Source organism: Cetorhinus maximus, chromosome 4, assembly GCF_964194155.1.
Source record: "Cetorhinus maximus chromosome 4, sCetMax3.hap1.1, whole genome shotgun sequence".
Lineage (NCBI taxonomy): Eukaryota > Metazoa > Chordata > Chondrichthyes > Lamniformes > Cetorhinidae > Cetorhinus > Cetorhinus maximus.
In genome coordinates this window covers 56040709-56065848 of record NC_135882.1, presented here as the reverse complement: position 1 = coordinate 56065848, position 25140 = coordinate 56040709, and the positions used below count along the sequence as shown (strand labels likewise).

General features: G+C 42.1%; 1 protein-coding gene across 1 annotated transcript in view; it reads right to left on the bottom strand.

Annotated features, from left to right (window-relative positions):
• Positions 1–25140, bottom strand: part of csmd3b (CUB and Sushi multiple domains 3b) — a 2128577-nt gene that overhangs the window by 1033907 nt on the left and 1069530 nt on the right. The window contains exon 6 of the mRNA XM_078541225.1: positions 16968–17080. Within this exon, the coding sequence (XP_078397351.1) occupies positions 16968–17080 (113 nt within the window). The remainder of the gene's footprint in view (positions 1–16967; positions 17081–25140) is intronic.

Below are 25140 nucleotides of genomic sequence, written 5' to 3'. Positions count from 1 at the left end.
AAAGGATCCAGAAAAGATTTTTTTAAAATTTTAACAATTAGAAACATGCCAGAGGTAAATATATTATCTCAAATAAAAATGACGATACCATAAATTGCTATATTTCCTCTCACAAATCTGAGGTCCTAACTTGAACCAATAAAGTGATTATGTATAAAAAATGTTCTGCGTGACGTTTCCACATTAATTCAGCGCAAGGATGATATGATAAGTACCAAAGCTAAACAGTATGTTTCTATGGAAAGAAGCAGTAAGATATTATCAACATGTGTGATACTTTAACATGGTGACTATATTCCAGTCTGCACTAGAGAAATAGCTTAAGGAAGTGTGGAAAACTACACCAAGGAGCAGTGTACAAAAAAGTTTCTACTTATTTCGAGCTAAGGTACCGAATGAGCAAAGTAACTGGTGAATTTCTGGATGTTACTGATTATGTCAGTCAAATATTATTAGACAGTCTCATCATGTCAATGTGCATCAAAATGTACATTGCACAGTCACGTCAAAGTTGTTAAAAGCCTACTTGCACAGGCAAGATTCCTCCTCCCTCCTGGGAGGTCAGAAGTGTTAAAGCATCTGCCATTGAAGACTATCCTATTTGTTTCAAGAGTCTCCAGACAGACCTTATGGAAAACCTGACTGAAAGAAATTTACAGCAACATTTTGCGTACTCCCATCATCATTAGAATGCAATGGTTAAGCATAAACCAGTTGATCCATAGCACTGTCCTCAGGATTGGTTATGACCTGGTGATGGATGTAAAAACCTGAGTGAGGATGAACCCTGTGTAAGAGGCAAGGACAACATTATGCAATACATTCTGTACGGATACGTAGTGTGGAATGTATTGCTCTATTTTGCAATTTTTACTTATTTGTCCTGGAAATGAAAGAAAAACTCTATCAATGCCATATGAAAAGAGAATAATGTGTAAATGTAGTGGAGGTGAGGAATATTTGCAAAGAGTTTCTGCAGGATTTAAAACACAATTAATATTGGCACTGTACATTCTTAAAGATGTGCTACTCTACTGTTAGCTTCATAAAAATGGCATCCTGTTGTTTTTACTTGTTCTTTGTCTCTTTTTTCTCTCACTCTCAATCCAATCTTTCTTTCCATTTCTTTATCTCTCTCTCTCTGTACCTGATTTGGCATTGAATTCACCATTCTAAATTACACTTCCATCTCAGTCTTTGCACTGTTAATTTTGGAATCCTTCAATTCTGATTGGTTAAGGCGATCCACAGTTGTTTGCCCTGTTCAGTCAATTCCTAGATTCCCGCGAGAGGGCACAGTACTCTTTCTATCTCCCACTTCTAGCAATCTGCTGGGAGGATATTGCTGAGAATGAATGAGCAACAACAAGTCTAACTAACAGTGGGGCCTAATTGTTGGCCTTCCACACCAATGTTTGGGCCAATATGCTTTACTTGAACACTCCAACTAATTCCAACAAAATTCTGATTGGGTGTCTTAATTTACCATTGGAATTAAGTTAATAAGTTACTTGTGATTAATTGTAGTAATCCCAATTAGTGGGTAAAGGCATTTATTTCATATAAATATCAGATAAACCTCAATAATGTGAAAATCACTTCAAATGTGATCATAGATTAATGCTGAACCAAAGAGTACCTTCCTTTATAAATCTTAATTTCCAGCTGCACAGAGTTCAGAGTAACAATTTTTGGCAGCAGGAGTCACAGGGAAGAACTATATCCCTTAATTATAATCCTAGCTGACACTCTAGTGTAGTGCTGAGGGGATGCTGGACACTGTCAGAGGTGTCAACTTTTAGATGAGACAGTAAACTGAGACCTCACCTGTCCTGTCAGGAGGATATCAAAGGTATCATAGCACTATTTCAAAGAAAAGCAAGGGAGTTATCCCTGGGGTTTTGACTAGTATTTATCGATCCAATATTACTATCCGATTATTATCACAATACTGTTTCTGGGACCCTGCTGTACAAAAATTGGATGCCACTTTTTCTGCATTAACAGATATTAAAAGAATTTCAATGGCTGTAGGGCGTTTTGGGAAGTCCCAAGATTGTGAAAGGTGCAAAATGCTGTAGATGCAAGTATTTTCTTTCATTAATCTATGAGTAAATCCAAGCTCCTTAAAAAGTGAATAATCATTAAACAATAAAGAAAAGTTAATAATATGAATAGTTTATCTGAAAATAATTAACCTGTTGCAGGGCTGAACGAATCTTGGATTGGTTAATCATGATGCTGAGGAGAAATTCCTAAATGATGAACATCCCCTGACATTCTCCACTCGCAAACAAGACTACCAGTTGGCTATAAATTTAAATGTATAAAATGAAGCCTTTTTGAAATTTATTAATGATATTTTTAAGGAACAATTCACAGTGTAATCACATCTGATAAAGCAGGTGTGTGGGTGGCACAATGTCACCCAGTTAACAAGTCAATATGTTCATGGTTCAGTCAGCACTACAAAATTCCCTGTAAAGTATACATCCCGTTTATACTATAATAAATTTGGTTTCATTTAAATGAGATATTCTTAAGTAATCTTTACTAACAAAGACACTGTAGGGTCAATCAGTGTCTGGACTAGGGCCTCATAAATATCTGGAGTACAGTTTCTGATTTGGGTGCTAACAATGACCTGGTTGCAAATTGTGGCCAAAGTTTCACTAGTTTTGAGAATTTTGTTCCCCTCAGGCTTCCACAAAACTCCGTTACATATCACCAAATGCAAAATCTGCCATGAACTAGCAAAACTGGACAGTGTTTGGAATGTAATTTTTAAAAAATTGCTTCCAAAAGTACTTCTTGATATATTTAGATGTAAATGTAGATTTTGGTATATAAGCTGACGCTTGAAGCTTTGAAAAATCCCTCCAGAAATAGGGGTCGACTTATATGCTGAATACAAAAATGAACTGCTGGTGTGCATATGGGTGGTCGCTTTTTTGAAATGCGAAATAAAATAACCCTGGGAATTCATATTAAATAATGTGACACAGCATCTTGAATAAATTAACTGTACAAAGATACTGTACAATCAAAATGTCTTAAAACGCATCAAATTCACTGTCATTGGCATCCAATGCAAAGAGTTAATGTGTCTTAAATCCCTGTGCATCTTCACAACACAGCCTGTATTGACCTGCTCGATCCCTTGCACCCAGTGATAATGTACCAGCGAGTAAAACATGCATTTGTGGGGTGTAAAACTTAGGATGAACTACTAATAGGAGTATAGCATATCATGGTTGAAAGAGGCGTTGACATATGCAACAGGTATGTGCAAAAACATGATTTTTGGGGCTGGAAAATTGGGTCATTACATATAAAGTAACAATATGTCATATATGCAGGGTTGACTTCTCTGCTGCAATCAACAGTAAGAATGGTAACTTGATGTAGTTCTATTAATACAGCTAAAAATGTGTTTTCACTGAGAATAAACATTGTCAATAAATGTCTGGTCCATTACTTCTGAGTAACCTATTTTTTATCAACTGAAAATTTCTTTACAAATCTATAAAGAACCTTTTGCGAGTGAGATCAGTGTACAGTAACCAGTTTCTTAGAAAGTAAGAAATAGGTGCTGGAGCAGGCCATTTGTCCTTTAAGCTTGCTCTGCTATGCAACAAGATTGTGGCTAATCTTCTATCTCAACTCCACCATTCCAGCCTATCCCCATATCCCTTAATTTCCTAATTACCCAAAAATCCATTGACCTCTGCCTTAAATATACTAAATGGCTGAACTCTCTGGGGTAGAGAATTCCCAAGATTTATAACCCTTTGAGTGAAGACATTTCTTCTCATCTCAGTTCTCTATGGCTGACTCCATATTCTGAAACTGTGACCCCCATGTTCTAGATTTCCCAGCCGGGGAAACATTTTCTGCACAACTATTCTGTCTAGCACCTTAAGAATTATACGTGTTTTAATTCGATCACCTATCATTCTTCTAAACAACAAGAAATATAGGCCTAAGGGGAGGTGGCAGCATACTGGTATTGTCACTGGTAGTTCATAGACCCAAGGTAATGTTCTGTGGACCTGGGTTCAAATACCAACACAGAAAATGGTGGAATTTGAATTCAATAAAAATATGGAATTTAAAGTCCAATAATGACTACGAAACCATTGTCGATCTTCATAAAAATCTTCAGCCAGAAGTGCTGAGTGTATGATCCATCTCGGCCTCACCCGGAGGTCCCCAGCATCACAGATGCCAATCTTCAACCAATTTGATTCATTCCACATGATATCAGGAAATGGCTGAAGGCACTGGATATGGCAAAGGCTATGGGCCCTTACAATATTCCGGCAATAGCACTTGTGGTCCAGAATTTGCTGCGGCCCTAGCTAAGTTGTTCCAGTACAGCTACAATACTGGCATCTACCTGAAAATGTGAAATTTGTTTTTATTCATTCAAAGCATGTGGGCTTCACTGGCTAGGCCAGCATTTAATGCCCATCCCTAATTGCCCTTGAGAAGGTGGTGGTGAGCTGCCTTCTTTAACCGCTGCAGTCCATATGTTATCAGTACACCCACATTGCTGTTAGGGAGGGAATTCCAGGATTTTGACCCAGCGACAGTGAAGGAACGACGATACATTTCCAAGTCAAGGTGGTGATTGATTTGGAGGGGAACTTCCAGGTGGTGGTGTTCCCATCTATCTGCTGCCCTTGCCCTACTAGATGGTAGTGGTTATGTGTTTGGAAGGTGCTGTCTGAGGAGCCTTGGCAAATTCCTGCAGTGCATTTTGTAGATGGTACACACTGCTGTGACTGTGAGTCGGTGGTGGAAGGAGTGATTTTTTTGTGGATGGGGTGCCAATCAAGCAGGCTGCTTTGTCCTGGATGGTGTCAAGCATCTCGAGTGTTGCTGGAGCTGCACTCATCCAGCCAAGGTTTCCATCACATTCCTGACTTGTGCCTTGTAGATGGTGGGCAGGCTTTGTAGAGTCAGGAGGTGAGTTACTTGCTGCACAATTCCTAGCCTCTGACCTGCTCTTGTAGCCACAGTATTTATATGACTAGTCCAGTTCAGTTTCTGGTCAATGGTAACCCCAGGATGTTGATAGTGGGGGATTCAGCGATAGTAATGCCATTGAATGTCATGGGGCGATGGTTAGATACTCTCTTGTTGGTGATGGTTATTGCCCGTTACTTGTGTGGCGCGAATGTCATTTGTATATATCTTTTTTATCCCAAAAAAGCAGCCCAATTGTAAGAGCCTCCTTGAAGGCAGAAACTTGCAATAGCGACTTATTTTATCTGGGGCTATCGCCAGTTTTGTGTGTGGGCTTTGCTTCTAGAATGATGTTTCTCAAACTAGCACAAAAGATTATGGAAATTCGATTTGTGCCGGATGGAAATTGTGTTGAAAATTGTGTGATGTTTTTGCACTGGTTTGGCTGATTTCAGGTGAAGTCTGCAGGGAAAAAAGTATAAGATATCAAAAACTCAATCCAAAAATAAGCAAGTGTAATTGAAAGGCAATTTCCATATGATACATATTATTGCTGATAACTAGGCAGAGCTTTTGGAATGTCAAATGGCATTTTAATTAAGTATTTTTGCAAATACTACTTAAAGTTAAAGCAAGATGAATGGACACCAAATCTTTCAACTAGTTAATTTTGCCAGTTTACTCTCAAATAAACAAATACTCACATTATGCTGCACATTAACTGAAGTGGCCTAAGGGGGGATTTATCTGAATGCAGAGTAGCCAGAAATAATTAGATTAGCAGAACAAATACAAATAATCTCTTGAAGAGCTTTAACTGAATAATGCCGTGGTTGGTGTAAATTTGAAATGAAAAATACGAGCTGTAAGTGGCACGATGCACTTCCATTTTCAATGACTTTTACAGACAGGATTTATAAAAGCAAATCAAAACAAAAAGAAAAATGTTGATCCTTTCCTACTTTAAAGTGATGTGGTTCACTTCTTCTGGAATTGTGAACCTGGGGAAATATTCAAATATGGCTTGCAACCAAACTCCTAAATTATTATTTCTGCAGCAACATTGGTTTCAGCCTTATAACTGGTGGATAAATAGATATTTTGAGAAACATAAGGCTGAATTTTAGCGACTATGTTTAAGTCCCGCAGCTGGGGCTGAAAACAAAAGCTTTGGCTGGCAGCAGGGACCCTGGGGTGACAACTTATGGCGAGGGCCAATTAATTTACGGCTGCTGGGGGCTCCATTCAATTAAGGGCAGCAGACTGCCTCCAAACGCTGCCAGCCCAATCAGGGAGCTGGCAGCTCAGCAGCCTCAGCAGTGCCATTGCAGCAGTGGCCTTGGTGAGGCTGTATTGCTCAATGGTGGAACATCCTGGAAAACAGGTCAGTATTGTTGGGGAAAGCCAGGAGCTGGGACCCTGATGATTGGGGTGGGTGGTGTATCTGGCTATCTCCCCACGCAGCAGTGGGCCCTCCCCACCATGGACAAAATGGAGAGGCAGGAAGTGGCCCTTAATTGGCCTTTTAAGTGGCTCAATTGTTCACTTAGTTGGTGGTCAAGCCATCAAGTTTCCCGCCGCTGGCAGGATGGTATGTGGGGGAGGGGGTGGTAAGATATTGGCCTGAATCTTCTGGTCGGCGTGCGGGGGTGGACTCCGCTCACCGATGCATAAAATGATGTGCAGTGATGTCATGCCTGCGTCCCAAGGCCACCACGTGTCATTCTGATCCTCAGTTCAGCAGGCGCGCAGCGGAGTTGGCCGTGCGCCCGCCAAACTATCAAAGGCCTATTAAGGCCATTATTAGACTAATTGAGGTACTTGTCTGGGCTGCCCGTCCAACCTTAAGGTTGGTGGGCAGATCGAAGAGCCCAGGCGGCCTTCGCGTTTTTCATGCAACCTCATCCACAGGCGGGATGAAGTTTCATGAAGTGCTTATAAGTTTAATCAAAACATTTATTAACGTTCAATGACATGTCCCAGCTCATGTGACACTGTCACATGAGGGGGAATGTCTGGCATTTTTTTTAAATTCTTTTATTCAACTTTGCATAATCAAAGTAATCTCCCTGAGGCAGCTCCATGCCTCAGGGAGATTTCTGTGCTCGTCCACGTGCATGCGCGAAAGAGCGCAGGTCCCGACTCTCCCTCCTCCCCCCGCCCGCACAGGAAGCACTAAGTGCTTCCAGGTGCGCATCACACTGGGCGGGCCTTAATTGGCCCACTCAAGAAAAATGGTGGTGCGCAGCCGATCGCGGTCGACGATTGGCTACGCGCCCGCTCCAGAACCGCCCACCCGACGGGGAGTAAATTCTCCTCATTGTGTTCTCCTCCAGACAATGAGTTGAGAAAACCCAGCCCATAATCTTGTTTTCCCAACATGTTGGGTTTGTCTTTGCTGGACTAGATTTTAACACCTCTTAATTTATTCAGCAGAAGCCTGTTCTTTTATGGGTATCATAATTCCATTTTACTGTCTCAACTTAGTTGTAATGTTAAAGCTATGATATGGCAATTTGGAAAGTCAATGGCTGGAATCTTCTGTTCTCCCCCATGGTGAGTTTGGTGGTGGGGCAGTGTTGGAGTGGCGGGGGTGGGGGATGGCATTTAATCAGGCAAAAAGGTGGTGGGTGGAGATTAAGTTTGTGGCAGGAAGGCCCGTAGACGTCCTGCCCCACTGCACCATCGATTAAGGCCCTAAAATGGTCAATTAATGCCCACTTAAGGACCTCATCCCGCCACTGCTGATATTAACACAGTTCCAGACAGGGGGCTTGCCATGTGGGGAGTATGACAAGCAAACCCGTGCAGGGCATAATTTTACAGCCCCAGGAACTTTGTGAAATATTCAGCTAATAATACATTATAGGGACACCCTTCCAACACTTGGTATAAAATTGAATCACTGTGGGGATTTTCATTTAATCCAGGATTTAAATCTCCTATGTATTTCCTGCTTTTTCTCCTAATACAGGTCTTGCTGAAACATATGTTTCTGGAAGCAACAGGACAAATGTCCTGCTCATCGCTCTCCTCCAATTCCACTGAGAGACAAGGGTGAGAGGTTAGTAGTGGCTCTCATTCTGATTATCAATTCCTCCTGTGCAGAGATGTGTGGCCATCACTCCGCAGCTCTTAAGGCAGCACAGGTAAAATTCTGAATTGAGTGACAAGAGCAGTGTAATTAATCAGGAACATAGTCATGATCATTCTCATGGAGTGTAGGCGGACGTAAGAACAAATGCCACCCACTTTGGTCTTATCCCTATCAAGGGGAGAAGGTACTGAGTTAAGAATGCTGTGTTCCAGCATGAGGATGAGACAATCAGAGACAAAGCTGGTGTCATGTGGCAATACCCGGTTACTCCTGGTGGCCAGCTACAAAGGTTATTAGTAAAGGCCTGGAAGTAGCCCATCCATCCATGCCATTGGTTGCAGAGATGTTATGCAAGGGGATGAAGAAGGGGATAAAATGCAGATTAAAAAGGAGAAATGTGTGCAAAATACTTACAGAAGAGTTAAAGAGAAACTTAATGAAATCAGTGGCCTAGAGGAAATCATCCCCCCCACCCCACACCACACCACCGCCCCCCCCCCCCCCCACCCCCACCCCCCCACCCCCCGCCAGCATTTCCAGTCCGGCAACATAACATAAACCATCAGTGTCTTAACTTACTGTTTCATCATGACCAAACTATGGGCTAAAAATTGGTTTGCACTGTATTTGGGGTCATGATTTGTGACCTGCCTTCTTTGGTTCCCATAGTGTGAGACAGCACATAAAGTCAGTGTTGCCACCTCATCTACAGGATTGTAGCGTGTGGCCAAGTATCTGCCACACTGTTGGCTGTCTTTGGACTTAGCAGGGAGCTGAGCAATGTTTGCAAAGGCCAAATGGTGCAGCCAGCTTTCTGTACTTAAAGGCAGTCTGCCCCTCTTTTGAAGATCAGGACAGAGAAAGGGCTCCAAGGTCACTGATGTGGAACTGGAGGCCTTAAGGGTGGAATTGGACAGAAAGAGAGATGACCACAGGGGCTAAGAGTCCCTCAAAACAAAGGGACTGAGAGCAGATGGCCTACGGAGTCTGGATTTGAGCATCTGGCAGCAGTCTCACAAGAAGTCTAATGGCCTTGTGTGAGTAGTCAAGGTCAGTGGATGCATCGTCACATCACATCTCCTGTCAACCACTCCCCAGCCTTTCAAACTGTTTACACCCATCAGCAGCCCCTGGCACTCAGGAGTCATGGCGAACATCCAGATACTCCTCCTCACTGTCACACAACTGCCAATGCTGTCAGCCTCAGACCCACCTCCTGCTACTTCCAACTATTCAGCTATGGCAGGCAGAGTTAAACAATCAGTTGCATTCTTCTGTTTCTCACGCAGGAGAAGGTGGCACAAGTGGAGGCAGCAGGAGCTAAGCAGGGGGAAACATGTGGCCTGCATGTCTTTATGCTCATGGAGGAAATGGTGTTGGCCATTTTTGGAATGGAAATTGCTGGGGTGGTAAGTAGCAGCACTGCTGAAACCATCGATGATGATGGTATCGTTAAACCTGACCCTCCTTCTCAAATCCTAACTTCCAGTCATATCCTGCTCTCTTCTAATTTAAAAACTAAAGATGTGTAAGCATGCACCTCTTATTTTCCCCCTAACTTTCCTGCACTGCAACCCCATGCCTGTGCCCTTCCCCTTTCAGATATCCAAGAGGTGCAATCTGGCTAAGCAATGTAGAAACAGCAAGAGTACGAGGTGATAAATATGTATCACCGCTATCGATCTTGCAGCCACCAGCTCAAATACTCACCCTGCATGTAAGTTAGAGGGTAGCTTCGGGGTGGGATCTGCACAAGATGAGAGGCTAAGCAGGAATAGCCTGCAACTGGGAATGGAGAAGGGATAGCACAGCTACTAGCTTGCCAGGGGGCAAGATAGCACATGGATTCTGATGCAGAGGGCTCTGGTGAGCACTTCAATGAGGCAGCCTACGGAAGAAGGCTGATATGTATGCACAGCAAAATGCATGGTGCCTTGGAAAGCCTGTGGTCAATTTGAAGGAGCATGGAGGAGTCCGGCATGAACTTGAAGCAGGGATTCCTACACAACTTGAATCCCAAACTTTCCATTGCAGCATAAGCAGAAGCTATCCAATGTTTGAGTGCTGCAGGAAAGTTCAGACTGCTGCCATTATGGCTGTGGATTATAGTGTGTATCTTGACTTGCAGGGTGTCACCGTGATCCAACAATCTATCCTCCAACAGATTAATAGGATTGCTGAGGTGCCACCAGGGTGAGTGGCAGCAGTTTTATGGAACACAAACCTGCTGTCCCCTTCCATGAAGCCAGCGTTCATCCTCCCATTACTTGTTACTGCAGTGCTTGTGCTGTTGCCTGTTAGCCAGCTAGCCCAGAGTGCAACCTGCCATGCCAAGGCGGTGCAGTCCGCAGTCAGACTTTCTAGGCCCAAGCTGCTCAAGGGTATTCTCCTCAGCCTTCTGCTGCCTCCTCCACTGAAACTCAGCATCCTTCCACCAACCATGCCGATGCAGTTACTGGGGTAACATTGTAACACTAGGAAAGGCAAGAGCACGCACAGGGAGGCACTAAGAGAAAACACAAGGGTAATTATAAAAACGAAAGGCACTCAAGGTTATCATGCAGAAATACCCTAAAATATGTAAGTTAATAATAGATGAGTAGAGTTGCTTCTTTGAGGTCTTATGTATTATATTTGTATGGGATTTTTGGGATGTGGTTTATCCATAGGATATAAAATTATGCTGTGGGGAGAGCGGGGGAGGTGGGTGGAGGGGGCACGGTTAGTTCAGTTGGCTAGATGTCCAAAGTGTGTGCAGAATAACACCAAAAACATCGGTTCAATCCCCATACCTGTTGAGGTAGTTTTTGGGGCCTGTCTTCTTGTCTTGCCCCATAGTGATATCATGGCATAAGCCATGATTAGCAACCCATGGGCAACAAGGACTCTACATGAAGAGAGAAGAAATGCGTTCTGGTCTTCTATGTCTCAATTATTCAACACTCAAAGAGTTTGTCGATCACAACTGTTAGAATCCTTTGAGGAAGTAACGAGTAGGTTAGACAAGGGAGAACCAATGGATGTTATCTACTTGGACTTCCAGAAGGCCTTTGACAAGGTGCCGCACAGGAGGCTGCTCAGTAAGATAAGAGCCCATGGTGTTAGAGGCAAGGTACTAGCATGGATAGAAGATTTACTGTCTGGCAGGAGGCAGAGAGTGGGAATAAGGGGGTCCTTCTCAGGATGGCGGCCTGTAACTAGTGGAGTTCCGCAGGGTTCATTGTTGGGACCACAACTTTTCAATTTATACATTAATGATCTAGATGAAGGAACTGAGGGCATCCTGGCTAAGTTTGCAGATGATACAAAGATAGGTGGAGGGACAGGCAGTATTGAGGAGGCAGGGAGGCTGCAGAAGGATTTGGACAGGTTAGGAGAATGGGCAAAGAAATGGCAGATGGAATGCAACATGAGGAAGTGTGAGGTCATGCACTTTGGTAGGAAGAATAGAGGCACGGACTATTTTCTAAATGGGGAGAAAATTCAGAAATTTGGAGTGCAAAGGGTCTTGGGAGTCCTAGTCCAGGATTCTCTTAAGGTTAACTTGCAGGTTGAGTCGGTAGTTAGGAAGGCAAATGCAATGTTGGCATTTATTTTGAGAGGACTAGAATATAAAAGCAGGGATGTGCTGCTGAGGCTTTATAAGGCTCTGGTCAGACCACATTTAGAATATTGTGAGCAATTTTGGGCCCCGTATCTCAGGAAGGACGTTCTGGCCCTGGAAAGGGTCCAGAGGAAGTTAACGAGAACGATCCCAGGGATGAAAGGCTTAACATATGAGGAACGTTTGAGGACTCTGGGTCTATGCTCGATGGAGTTTAGAAGGATGAGGGGGGATCTGATTGTAACTTACAGAATACTGAAATGCCTGGATAGAGTGGATGTGGGGAAGATGGTTCCATTAGTAGGAGAGACTAGGACCCGAGGGCACAGCCTCAGAGTAAAGGGAAGACCTTTTAGAACAGAGATGAGGAGAAACTTCTTTAGCCAGAGAGTGGTGAATCTATGGAATTCATTGCCACAGAAGGCTGTGGAGGCCAGGTCATTGAGTGTATTTAAGACTGAGATAGATAGGTTCTTGATTGGTAAGGGGATCAAAGGTTACGGGGAGAAGGCGGGAGAATGGGGTTGAGAAACTTATCAGCCATGATTGAATGGTAGAGCAGACTCAATGGGCTGAATGGCCTAATTTCTGCTCCTATGTCTTATGGCCTTACAATTGATGGTACATCTTGTGCTAAAGAACAAAAGTAATGCAACAAATCAGCACACATGCTGCAATGCACCAATAAATATTGGAAGCATTTGCATGGTGTATTTCTGGTGGCAACCAACTGCCCAGTATCATCACTCTTAAACATCAACATTAATTGAAATATAAAATGTACACTCAAATTAATGGGCAACTGGATTTCTTGAAGGGATGCTCTAAACAATTTGTCTGGAAGCAAATTTATTTATAATATATGGTGCAATGGAAAATAAAACATGATGATTTTGAGAACGGATCATAATGGGGTTGACTCTTTATGGAACTGATTATTAGCACATTTCTGAACTGACAGATAAAAACACTTTAAGCAAAAGCAATATCAGAGCATTATCTTTTTAGGTACTGTGAATAAGTAATCTTAATTCAGATATTTGTGAACTAATAGAGTATAGAGCTAGTATGAATGAGAACGTTTTACACAATCTCCCAGTAATAGACGTTGCCTAATAGAGATATTTGGGCCAGTTTAAATCCCTTTTATCATTTAATGGAAACCAGCTGTGAGAGAGTGATAATAAGTTCAGTTTGTTTCTTTTTATGGGACATATCGCTATTAGTGAGCAATACTGTGCAAACTTTAAGTGTTTGTTTAATAGGAACAATCCTAATCAAATAAATGTTTATTTGTCATGCATGAGGCTTATATTATACTCAGAAGAGGGTTGCAGTTATTAAAGAGTGCATGGTAATAAGTAGAATAATAGTATTCATGTTTCATTTCATACAAGGTTTAATACAAAACAGATTATGCACTATAACACTGCATGTAGTGAAATATCGATATAACCTCTCCATAATTAACACTTCATAAGAGCGCAAGGAGTAACAGGAGTGATGATTCCTGGAACCATAGATCAGGAACAAGAGAACATGAAATGCTTGGCGGTACAACAGATTTTCAGGTACCAGCTAAGTCTGAATATCAGTGATAGGAAAAATCTTGCCTTTACTTTCCATCAAGAATACACTTCATTCAACAAGTAGGTTATGTTTTAAATAAAATGGGAATACTGAAGGCCACTCAGTACCCTTCTGTTAGATGTCAATTTTTAAAAATGACTAACGGAGATCAGCTGGTGGCAAATGTAATGATGGCAGGTGTCACTGCTTTGATGTTAATACTAGTTGTCATGTGCAAAGACAAATAAGAGAAATTTTGTAATGGTACCAAGGAGCAGGTTACAGTTATCTCATGATCTGATACTTGTCCCAGCAACACTGATTCACCTGTTGAGCATTAATTCTGATTTCAAATTTATGTGTACAAAGAATTGAGGTCCAGGTGAAGGTCCCCCACAGGCAGGGGGAGTGTGTGAACCTTCACCACTGGTAGTCAACACAATTATTTTGGATTGATAAAGAACTCTGAGCTGTGGCTGCAGCAACTCTTGTTTACTACTGCAGCAGTGTCTCAATATAACAGAAGCCAAGGAGACACCAGAATGGTATTCAGTCATCACTGCATACTCAGTCTGTGCAATAAGTGGCAATTTGCGAGTACCTTTAAATTCATCCCCAAAAGTTATACAATTAATAAACAACAAAAGAATGACATACATTCTTAATATCTGAAGCAATGCATTTAAAAGCAGACTGCAATAACCAAATCTGAACAGTTGCATGGTTGTGCATTGCCAGGTTTGTTTACCTACCGATTGTAGGTAGGTTGAAGTGTTAGACTATAGCTCAGAAATTCCTGTGTGGATCAAAGGGAAACAGATCTGGGATGCAATGCTACTTCCTCTGGCCCAATGCCACAGCCCCTGAAACTGACAGAAATCTCAGCTTCTGGCTGTTTTTTAGGTTGTTTCTAACACATCTGCGATGCCTACTTAATGGGAAGAAAAATATTGCTGTGACATCTTGGTCCAATGTCAGTGGGCTCATGGGGTTCTAGTGTGGCATCAGAGAAATTAAGCAAAATATCTTCTTCTGCCAGTTTTGGTAATGCTGTTAATAACTGATCACATTCAAGAAACTGCCCAAGAAATGTATAAATTCCACGTCTCCCCCTTTATGGCTCTAGCTACACTGGATGCCAGACACTCACGGACACCACTGGCAGACAGTACTTTAATGGGTGTAAATGGGGGAATCACATTGTCTAATGTGCCTTCTTCTTTTCCTTTATGTTATATTTATATTATATTCCTATATATAATATGCCAGCCTATTTGTGGGTGGGCCCACCTTAAAGTGCTGGGTTTTCAAGGTGCCAGAAAGCAGCATTCAATTGCCAGAATGTGCTGTTACTGTAAGTTACATTGCAGCTCATTGTGCGATATAGCAAGTAGTGGGTGGCTTTCATGGTATGTCCAAAATTCTCTTTCCGCATCTGGTGGTGAGCACTCCCACAGAGGTTCAGATATTTATAACATGAAATTTTCAGCAATTCAACGTTCTTCTACCAGACTATGGAGCAATTTCAATGCAGTGGATGGAGAGGGTAATGGAAAAGGATTTATTTGGATTTTTTGATTTATGTAAGTGTCCCCTAGGATGTGTATTCCTATCAGCTACAACATTTTGATGCAACATGTTATCCTAGTTTATTTTTGGCCTGTATTGAGTTCAGGATCAAAAGACAAGTTTCTTTGTACCTTGCTAAAGAAGCCCACAATACTCTATAACTGGGCAGGTATCCACTTATTCAAATCCTAACATTGCTAATGGCAATAAGCAGGATCAAAGTCTCATGAAGATGTCCACTCCTCTCAGCTTTAACAACAATCTTTTATGAGTAATCTAACGGTATTAAAATGGATATGATGCCCAAGATAAAGAGCCGAGTGTTTGAAGCATACACTTCTCATTTTTCCTCTCCTTCTCTGGGGATTGTTCTTTCTTCAGAAATTTCAACTGAGATGAATAACTTCCTGTCAGGAGAATTATATGCACAAACCAATAACCCATTACCTGCAGAATTTCATCATGTTTAGAGATGCTAAGAGATGCCTGCCTTTTAGAGCTTAGCTGCTGTTTGCAACCATTGGAAATGTGGAATGTAGATTCAAAATGACCCTTTACGATTTATATTACAAATGGCTTGTATAGTTTTCCCAGTGAGTCACAAACTGAGTATTTCCATTGCGCGAGGTGTAACAGTGAAACCATTTTAAAAATAGAGAAAAGTAAAAGATTCAAAATTGTTTACCCTGGATTTTCTACTGGCTTGATCACGCCAGAGCAAAACTAAAATTTACCCTTAAATATTTACATGTTGTCGTAGCACACCCTAGAGTAAGCGTTTTTTTTAAAGTAGCAGTAGCATCATGAAGAATATTACCCATTTTTTAAAATGGTAAAATGCCTGTAATAATAATTTTGCATCTTGTTTGGATAGTAGTCTTTTTCTGACTTAATTGAGACAAGATAGAGATTCCAGTCAGGCTCCGCCATCCTATCAATAGCAGCTCATTGTATATGGCTTAAGCCACTGTGAAGACATCCCACAAAGATTTTTGGAGTGCACCAGAACATGCAGGGACACATTTACATACTTTGACAAGATAACCACCTCTGTTTGTTTATATTCTTATGATACAGTCCGCAGGATAAAGTCTTCATGCACCAACAGGATACTATGTGAAATATGCTGCTGACTTTATATTTCCTTAGGACAAGCTGTCCTAACTACTAGCACTCAAGGAGAAACAATGTTTTTTTTTTAATACAGCATTTTTTTTTGTAGTAACAGAAAGCAATACCAAGATAACCTGCTGTGCTTGTTATTTTAATTGAACATTGCTCTGCAAGTGTCGGCTCCTTCCTGTTTTTTACTGTAATGTTTAAATAACTCTTCTCTTGAACATTTATCATTAAAAAATTGTCCTTTGTTTCAATAGGTTGACTATTTTAGAGGAAAGTTAAATCATCAAAAAATGACAGTCTACTTCAGCACAGCAAAGAAATGTAATGGCGAATCAATCGAAGGATTGACATTGGTCTCCTCCTGATGATCCTACCTGATATAAAGCAGAAACAATCTCTGTGAGAAGGTGAAAAATATTCCATGAAGTGCTATGTTTTGTTCGCAATTTTGTTGGTTTGGATATGATTACTCATTTCTCAGCTTCACTTATGCATCTAATTTGACAAACTGTCCATCATCAATTTTTGGTGGTAATTAATAAATTGAGGGCTATAACTGAGTTACTTTGGAAGGGAACTACTGGGCACTGACAACATTTTTTTCCCTCTTATTTGAGGTTTGCAGGTGCTCCCTGGAAAGCAATGGTGCATTAAATGGCTTCAACAGGGATCAGGGAATACTTGCTATAATTGCTTATAGGCTCACCAGAGAAAGCAGAAATATGTAAAATCTAGCTTTAGGTAATAAAAGAGGCAGAGTTAAGAAAACACAGATGACGGCCAATGATCTTAACTTACAAACTTCACTGGCGTAAAGTTGTCTCTGTAAGGCTTTCAAACTCTAATTAATATTTCAAGAGGTTTTGAATATAGACAGATCCAATTTAAACATAAATATTAATTTTTGCTTTAAACATTATTTAAACATTATTCCCAGAGATGTCCAGGGCTGCAAATTTACTGCTGGATGTATGTTTTTTTGACTGCACAAAATCACTTCCTTAAAATAAGCATTCTTCGTGTGTGTAAAGTTACCTTGGTACTGAGCACTGAATCCTCTGTGTCTGTGGTTGTTGTCTGATATAAAGTGCAGCCTAAGCCAGTTCTTGCTGCTGATAATAGGTGGAGGCAGATTCATCCCCGAAAACCTGCAATAGAAAATAAAACAGGAATATCTTTGTTATTATCACCCCAGTTCACTTTCCTCGTTTAGTATGTCATCTAAATGCACCAGCATCAAATTTAGAGGACGATTGGAGGAAAGGAGTATTATTAATCTTTACACACCATAAATTGTTCAAAGTAAAAGACATTATTACAAGACGAGTGAACTTATGGCTCTGGTCAGCTTTTGTGATAAATGTAACAAGAGGAATCTTATGCCCTTTAAGTATAATCACGGTGGGGGACATCTTCTGGTCCCAAAACCGTTCTTGTTGGCAGTATACCCATTGGCATTAAACTGATGGGAGGCACCATCCTAACTGGCCGCCTGTGCGTCCGCCATCTAATTAAGGACAATGGGCGGGTTCATGGGGCTGAAAGTCCAATCAGAAGGCCAGATGTCTTAAAAGGATGGCAGCCCCACTGCCAGAGGTGGACTCTGTCGCTGCAGGATAGAGACTGCACATGCGCCTTCTTCTTGAGGTGCCTCCTGAAGGGATATTTACTCCTTTAAATTAAAATGTGGTCACAGGTGCCATGCCATCAATATGGAGGGATGCCATTCCACAGTATAGCATGTATCCTCTGCTGTGGCCCATTTGTCCCTGTGCCTCAAGTGGAGAGGGGGAAGCTGAAACAGGCTTCACTGGTCTCTAGGCCAGCTGCCACCAAAAAGCTGCCAGGTTTTGTGCTTTGCTAGCAAGGTGGGGGGAGGGGGGATGGGTATGGGGTGGTGGAGGAGTGGGGAGGGGGTGTCCACCACTGGCAACATCCTGGTGGCATCCAATCTGCTCACAACTGGGCATTTAAGTATTCATCTTGGCTACCCACACTGCCTTTGATTATACAAAGATAGGAAGAGTCATACGGACTCGAAATGTTAACTGTGTTCCTCTCCGCAGATGCTGTCAGACCTGCTGAGATTTTCCAGGTATTTTTATTTTTGTTTTGGATTTCCAGCACCCACATTTTTTTGCTTTTAAGATAGGAACATGTTGGATTGCTGACTGATGTCTTCATATCTAAATTTCCTCTCACTCCTGCCTTCAAGCTCACCTCTGCAGAACCGGGAAGATTCTGCCCAACATTTTTGCTGCAATTTTTTAGCATCTTCCAATGGATCAGGTAGGCAGATAATTAGTTGTCATGCACAAAGGGGCCATAAGCATTTCTCCCCATTATGGAGACACAGGTGGCTATATAACTTGAGGAGCACGACTTCACATAAGGGTCAAGGCACGGAGGCAGGCCTCCAGGAGCTACCCCAGCCGGTATGAGGATTGAACGCATGCTGTTGGTGTCATTCTGCACCACACTCAGTCATACTGAAATCCTTGAATTATTATCATCATTACCATTAAGGCCAGTATACCATTATCACTTGTAAATAATGTATTCTAAACAGTAAATAAATTGTTACCCTAGCTCTCTGTTTTGATATTTTCTATTACAAACTTTTACATTACACAACAAATTCATATATTAGAATGCTATAGCGAAGAAAGCAGCTACTAGGATAAATAGGTCTGCAACAAGGTTTAATTTAAAAATGGGGCAATCTAGTTTTATTAATGATATCTACCAAATCTACTCTATTCTCTTTATTGGTTGGAAGACATTATTTCTATAGTTTATTCCTTCAAAGGCTAAATATGGGCCCAGGTCTTCAGTCAGACTGAAGTGTATATCCAGCAATGAAAGATTTCCTCATGTCCCAGGTATGCTGACCTAGCCTGGTCATTCGTTTATCCCCAAGTCATTTACATGTGGGACTGGAGGCCCTCTGGGTTACAGTTCGGAGTGGGACTAGTATGGGAGCAGAGAAGTCCTATGGCAAGCCTAAGGTCATGCTGCAATAAGAGAAAGAGATGACCAGTGAGCTGCCTGATTGTGACAAATGTGAAAATTTTGCTTTAAAATAATGACTTACACAGTCATTATTTTATACACAGCTGCGCTCTGATGACACTTCCACAGACCACTCTTCTATTTTTGGTGCAAAGTTCCCTCCACTGATATCTGAACACTATGTCAGGGCTTACAAATATAACTAACAGGAGCAGGACCAGGCCATTCAGCTTCCCAAGGCTGCTCTGACATTCAACATCATCATGGATGACCTTTTACCACAACAACACTTTTCTGGACTATCCCTATATCCCTTAATTCCCTTAGTATCCAAAAAGCAATGGATCTCTGACTTGATTATACTCAATGATTGAGCATCCACAGCTCTCTGGAGTAGAGAATTCCAAAGATTCAAAACCCTTTAAGTGAAGAAATTTTACTTCACCTCAGTCCAAAATGGTTGCCTCCTGCGACTGTACTATCGTGTTCTGGATTCCCCAGCCAGGGGAAATATCCCCTCAGCAAATACCATGTTAAGCCACTTAAGAATTTTATATGTTCCAATGTGATCACCTCTCATTCTTCTCAACTTGGGGGAATATTGTCCGAATCCGCTCAATCACTCCTTCTAGAACAACCACTTTATCCAAGGAATCCGGTGAACCTTTGCTGATCCCACCCACAAAGCAAGTATATCCTTCTTTAGGATAAGGAGACCAAAACTGTACATAGTACTCCAGGTGTGGTCTTACCAAGGCCCAGTACAGTTGAAATAAGAACACACTTACACTCCAATCCCTTTATAACAAAGGCTAACACATACCATTTGCTTTCCTAATTTTTTGCTGTACCTGCATGTTTTATAATCAAAATGCACTTTACCATGATCATACACTCAGAGACACAATTCATTTGTTTGATAACAGACCTGTCCAAGGCCAAGAATATTAAGCTCGGTTTTAACATTATAAGTGCATTTAAGCAGAACCTTTTCTTATTTCTAGTGCAATCATTAAAATAGTAAGTTTCTGAAAAGAAAGCAGCTCAGTATAAATATGATTTTTTTTTTTCGGTATATTCGGTCAACGCAGCCAGATTCAATCACAATGAGAAAGGAAAGCATTTCACCTTATCTTAGCTGTTTCTGAGACAATTGATCATTTTTTTTAAAGCATATTTTGAATTCAAGACTTGGAGATTAGAAGTTGATGAGGAGAATTTTTTTCTCTTAGATGGTCGTTAGTATGTGGAATTCTCTTCCCCAGAAAGCAGTGGAGGCTCATTGAATTTATGCAAGGCAGAGTTAGGCAGATTTTTGATAGACAATGGAGTCAAGGGTTATGGGGGGCAGACAGAAAAGTAGAGTTGAGACCACAGCCAGGTCAGCCATGATCTTTTTGAATGGTAGAGCAGACCCGAAGGGCTGAATGGCCTACTCTGGCTCCTAAGTCCTACGTTCCTATGATGGAGGGGAAAAAGCTTTTTGAATTGGTGCATTAACATTATGCTTTCTCAGTCAGCTCTCTTTAATTAAATGTAAACTTCAGCTTGTCATGTTCTGAAGGATAGGCATAATCAAAAGATATGTCTTGTTAGATGACAATCTATCATATTCTAAGCTAAATAACATTTAATTCTCTATAATTGTTTCAGAAGCTCCCTATGAGTAATAAATTTATATTGTCATTGAGTTTGAATAACTGGCAAATCCATAGCAGCTGGTAAAGAATATTTTACGATGGCAGTGAATAATAGAGTACACGGATTTTTGGATTGTGACAAATATGCTAGGGAAAGAAAAAATATATCCTACTACTATTCACTATCCAGTGATCCCTTGTCAGAAACTATGGGTAGAGTTTTCCCCCCGTCGGGGGGGTTATGCGGGGGGCAGGTGCGGGCGGGCATGCAGCTGATTGGCGCCCCCGATCAGCTGGGTGCCGCCATTTTACCTGGGCGGGCCAATTAAGGCCCGCCCAAAGTGATGCACTCCGGAAAGCATTGAGCGCTACCTGTGCAGGCAGGAGGAGTAGGCTGAGTCGGGGAGTATGCTCAGAGCGCAGAAATCTCCGAAGCACACAGGTGCCTCAGGGAGATATGTTTCACGTATAAAACATTGAATAAATGGAGAAAAAAAATTGAAGGACGTGTCCCCTCAAGTGAAACTGTCACATGAGCTGGGACATTTCCAATAATGTCAATAAAATCTTTCCAACACTTTAAAAACGTTTATGAAACCTCATCCCGCCCGTGGATGAAGTTCCATGAAAAATGCAAAGGTCGCCTGGGCTCTTCGCCTGCCTGCCAACGTTAAGGTTGGACGGGCAGCCCAAGCCAATGATTTAATTGATTGTTAAATGGCCTTAATGGGCCTTTGACAGTTCAGCGGGTGCACAACCAAGTTGGCTCCTCACTGGCCAAACTGAAAATCTGGATGACGCATGGTGATTTCAGGACGCACACCCGATGTCACCCCGCATCATTTTTACGCCTCGGCGAGCGGGCCCTGCCCCCGCTTGCTGAGCCGAAGGTTCTAGCCACAATATTTCTGATGCGAAGGCCCAGTCCATTTTGAGGGTCAGGTCTCATTAGTTTCAGGATGGTAGATTGTAGATGGAAATTGAGCATCCTGAGGCAGTATGCAGGCTCTGGGTTACCACAAATTCAGGTGCTCTCAACATCGTTTAAAGGTGGAAGTCGAATAAGTGATGGTAAGGGGAAAATACATATTAGAGAACCATGGCCAGTATTTTACGTCCTGCGGCTGGGCGCGCGCCCGATCCAAATGGGCACAAAACTGCACGAGATGATGTCGGCTGAGCGCTCTGAAGTCATTGTGCACTTGCCTGATATTTCTCTTGGCGGGCACATGCACAAGTTGGAAGAGCACCCACCAACATTTAAGCGGGCAATTAAGCTCATTAACAGTCGAATTGTAAGTGATCTTTTCATGGCCTGTTGAAGCTTATGGGTGGAAGGGCCAATCGGCCAGCCAGACATCACAATTTTGATGAAGCCTCATCCAAGGGCGGGATGAAGTCTCTGTTAGGATTTAAAATAAAAAGAAATATCTGGGGACTTTTTTTTTTATGAGGTATTCTTTAAAGTGCTTGATTATGCTGCATGGACATCTTTTGCAGCATTTGTGTCCTTTTTTTTATTATTTGGAGGTCTGCAGCTCCTTCAGGCATCTGTCTGCCTCCAGGGAGCTCAGTTGAAGCACTCACCAGCACCCGCAGTGACATTGGCGCCTGCCCTCTTCCCATCCCCACTGGCAGTGCTGAGCCTTTCTCTAGGCGGGTTTCATGCTGGCAGGCCAAATTCGTGGTCGGAAGCCGATCGCAGTCGGGGGAAGTTTCCCGTCTGCTCCTGGGTCCGACGAGCACAAAATTCAGGCCCATGTGTAAAAATTAATTCTGGCCACTGATTGTTTTTAAAGAAAGGGCAAGCTGAAAAATCATATGCTGATGTGTATTAATATACCACACAGAACATTCTTTTACATGGGCTACATGACAAGTAGCATTGGCTCAACCCTAACTGATTATCACTGCACTAAAAATTAAACATCTTGGCCCCCAATTTTTTCTGGGCCAGAAGTGCCCTCCTGGCATAAGTGATTACCTGGTCTAAGATGCAGCGATTTTTGACAGGGTCTGAGGCATGTGGATTCTCTGTCCACCAAATGGCCCATGAAACTGGGAGGTGGGAAGGACAGAGGAGTGGGATTTCCCTTGCTTGGAATTTGTTAGCCCCAGTTTCCCTTTCCCTCAGGAGAACTATTGTTTGACACTATTTTGATGAAGAACAGGAAAGTTATCATTGGTGATAAAAACAAAAAACTACTGCGGATGCTGGAAATCCAAAACAAAAACAAAATTACCTGGAAAAACTCAGCAGGTCTGGCAGCATCGACGGAGAAGAAAAGAGTTGACGTTTCGAGTCCTCACGACCCTTCAACAGAACTGAGTATAGTTAGGAGAGGGGTGAAATATAAGCTGGTTTAAGGTGGGGGGTGGGGGGGAGAGAGAGAAGTTGAGGGGGGCGGGGGGTGGTTGTAGGGACAAGCAAGCAGTGATAGGAGCAGATAATCAAAAGATGTCACAGACAAAAGGATCAAAGAGGTATTGAAGGTGGTGATATTATCCAAGGAAATGTGCTAATTAAGAATGGATGGCAGGACACTCAAGGTGCAGCTCTAGTGGGGGTGGGGTGGAAAGACTGACAAGGTATTAGTTGTAGATTTAAAAATAATGAAAATAGGTGGGAAAAGAAAAATCTATATAAATTATTGAAAAAAAAGGAGGGGGAAGAAACGGGGTGGGGATGGGGGGAGGGAGTTTAAGCTCTAAAGTTGTTGAATTCAATATTCAGCCCGGAAGGCTGTAAAGTGCCTAGTCGGAAGATGAGGTGCTGTTCCTCCAGTTTGCGTTGGGCTTCACTGGATCCTTGGAGAGACCAAACGCAAACTGGGCGACCGCTTTGCAGAACACCTGCGGTCTGTCCGCAAGAAAGACCCAAACCTCCCTGTCGCTTGCCATTCTAACACTCCACCCTGCTCTCTTGCCCACATGTCTATCCTTGGCTTGCTGCATTGTTCCAGTGAAGCCCAACCCAAACTGGAGGAACAGCACCTCATCTTCCGACTAGGCACTTTACAGCCTTCCGGGCTGAATATTGAATTCAACAACTTTAGATCTTAAACTCCCTCCCCCATCCCCACCCCGTTTCTTCCCCCTCCCTTTTGTTTTTTTCAATAATTTTTATAGATTTTTCTTTTCCCACCTATTTTCATTATTTTTAAATCTACAACTAATACCTTGTCAGTCTTTCCACCCCACCCCCACTAGAGCTGCACCTTGAATGTCCTGCCATCCATTCTTAATTAGCACATTTTCTTAGATAATATCACCACCTTCAACATCTCTTTGATCCTTTTGTCTGTGACGTCTTTAGATTATCTGCTCCTATCACTGCTTGCTTGTCCCTACAACCACCCCCACCCACCACCCCCCCCCCAAACTTCTCTCTCCCCCCCCCCCCCACCTTAAACCAGCTTATATTTCACCCCTCTCCTAACTATACTCAGTTCTGTTGAAGGGTCGTGAGGACTCGAAATGTCAACTCTTTTCTTCTCCACCGATGCTGCCAGACCTGCTGAGTTTTTCCAGGTAATTTTGTTTTTGTTTAAGTTATCATTGGTGCTCTGGCCATTATTTATTCTTCAGCCAACATCTCAAAAACAGATCATATCGTCATTATCACATTGTTTTTGTGGAAGCTTGTTTTTGTGCGCAAACTGGCAGTTACATTTCCTACATTACAATGGTAACTACATTTTGAAAGTACTTCATAGGGTGTAAATCATTTTGGGATGTCCTGAGATCATGAAAAGCACTATATAAATAGATAAATATATTTATGTATTTATTTCCTTCTTTCTTTCCTTCCAGTCAGTGATCTGATGACCCCAGCATACTGATCAGTTAACAACATCAATTTGCATTTACATAGAACCTTTAATGTAGTGAAACGTTGCAAGATGATTCACAGAACCTATGAAGCCAGAACTGATGACACGAAGCTTGGTCAAAGAGCTAGGCTTTCAGGAGGGGCAGAATAGTGGTGGAAAGGATTAGGGGTGGAATTCCAGAGCTTCGGGTGTAGGCAGCGGAAGACGTGGCCACCAATAGTGGAACAGGTAAAATCAATGATGAGCAAGAGGCCAGAATTGAAGGAGACGAGATATCTCAGAAGGGGTTGAAGGGGGTTACAGAGATTTGGGAGGATGAGGCCATTGCGGGATTTGAAAACCAGGATGAGAATTCTAAAATTAAGGTGTTCCAGACCATAGACTAACGCAGGCCGGCGAGCATAAAAGTGATGGCTGAATGGACCTTGGTCTGAGTTTGGATGTGGACATCAGAATTTTGGATGAGTTCAACTTTATGGTACTAAGTAGCAGGAGTGCGGAGCTGAGAAGAGGACACTGGAGCCTTGAGGCAAAATGTTGGACAGTTTTTATTTTTTTTCATTTCATCACTCTGTTTCTTTTGCCTCGATTGCTTAGTCCATTTTTCTTTCCCTCTCTTTATTTTGCTTCCTTTAGCCAATTTAACATTGAACTCACTGCCCTAATTTACACTTCCTGGTTCTGACAGTTCAACCTCAATCCTTCAATCTGATTGGTTAGGGA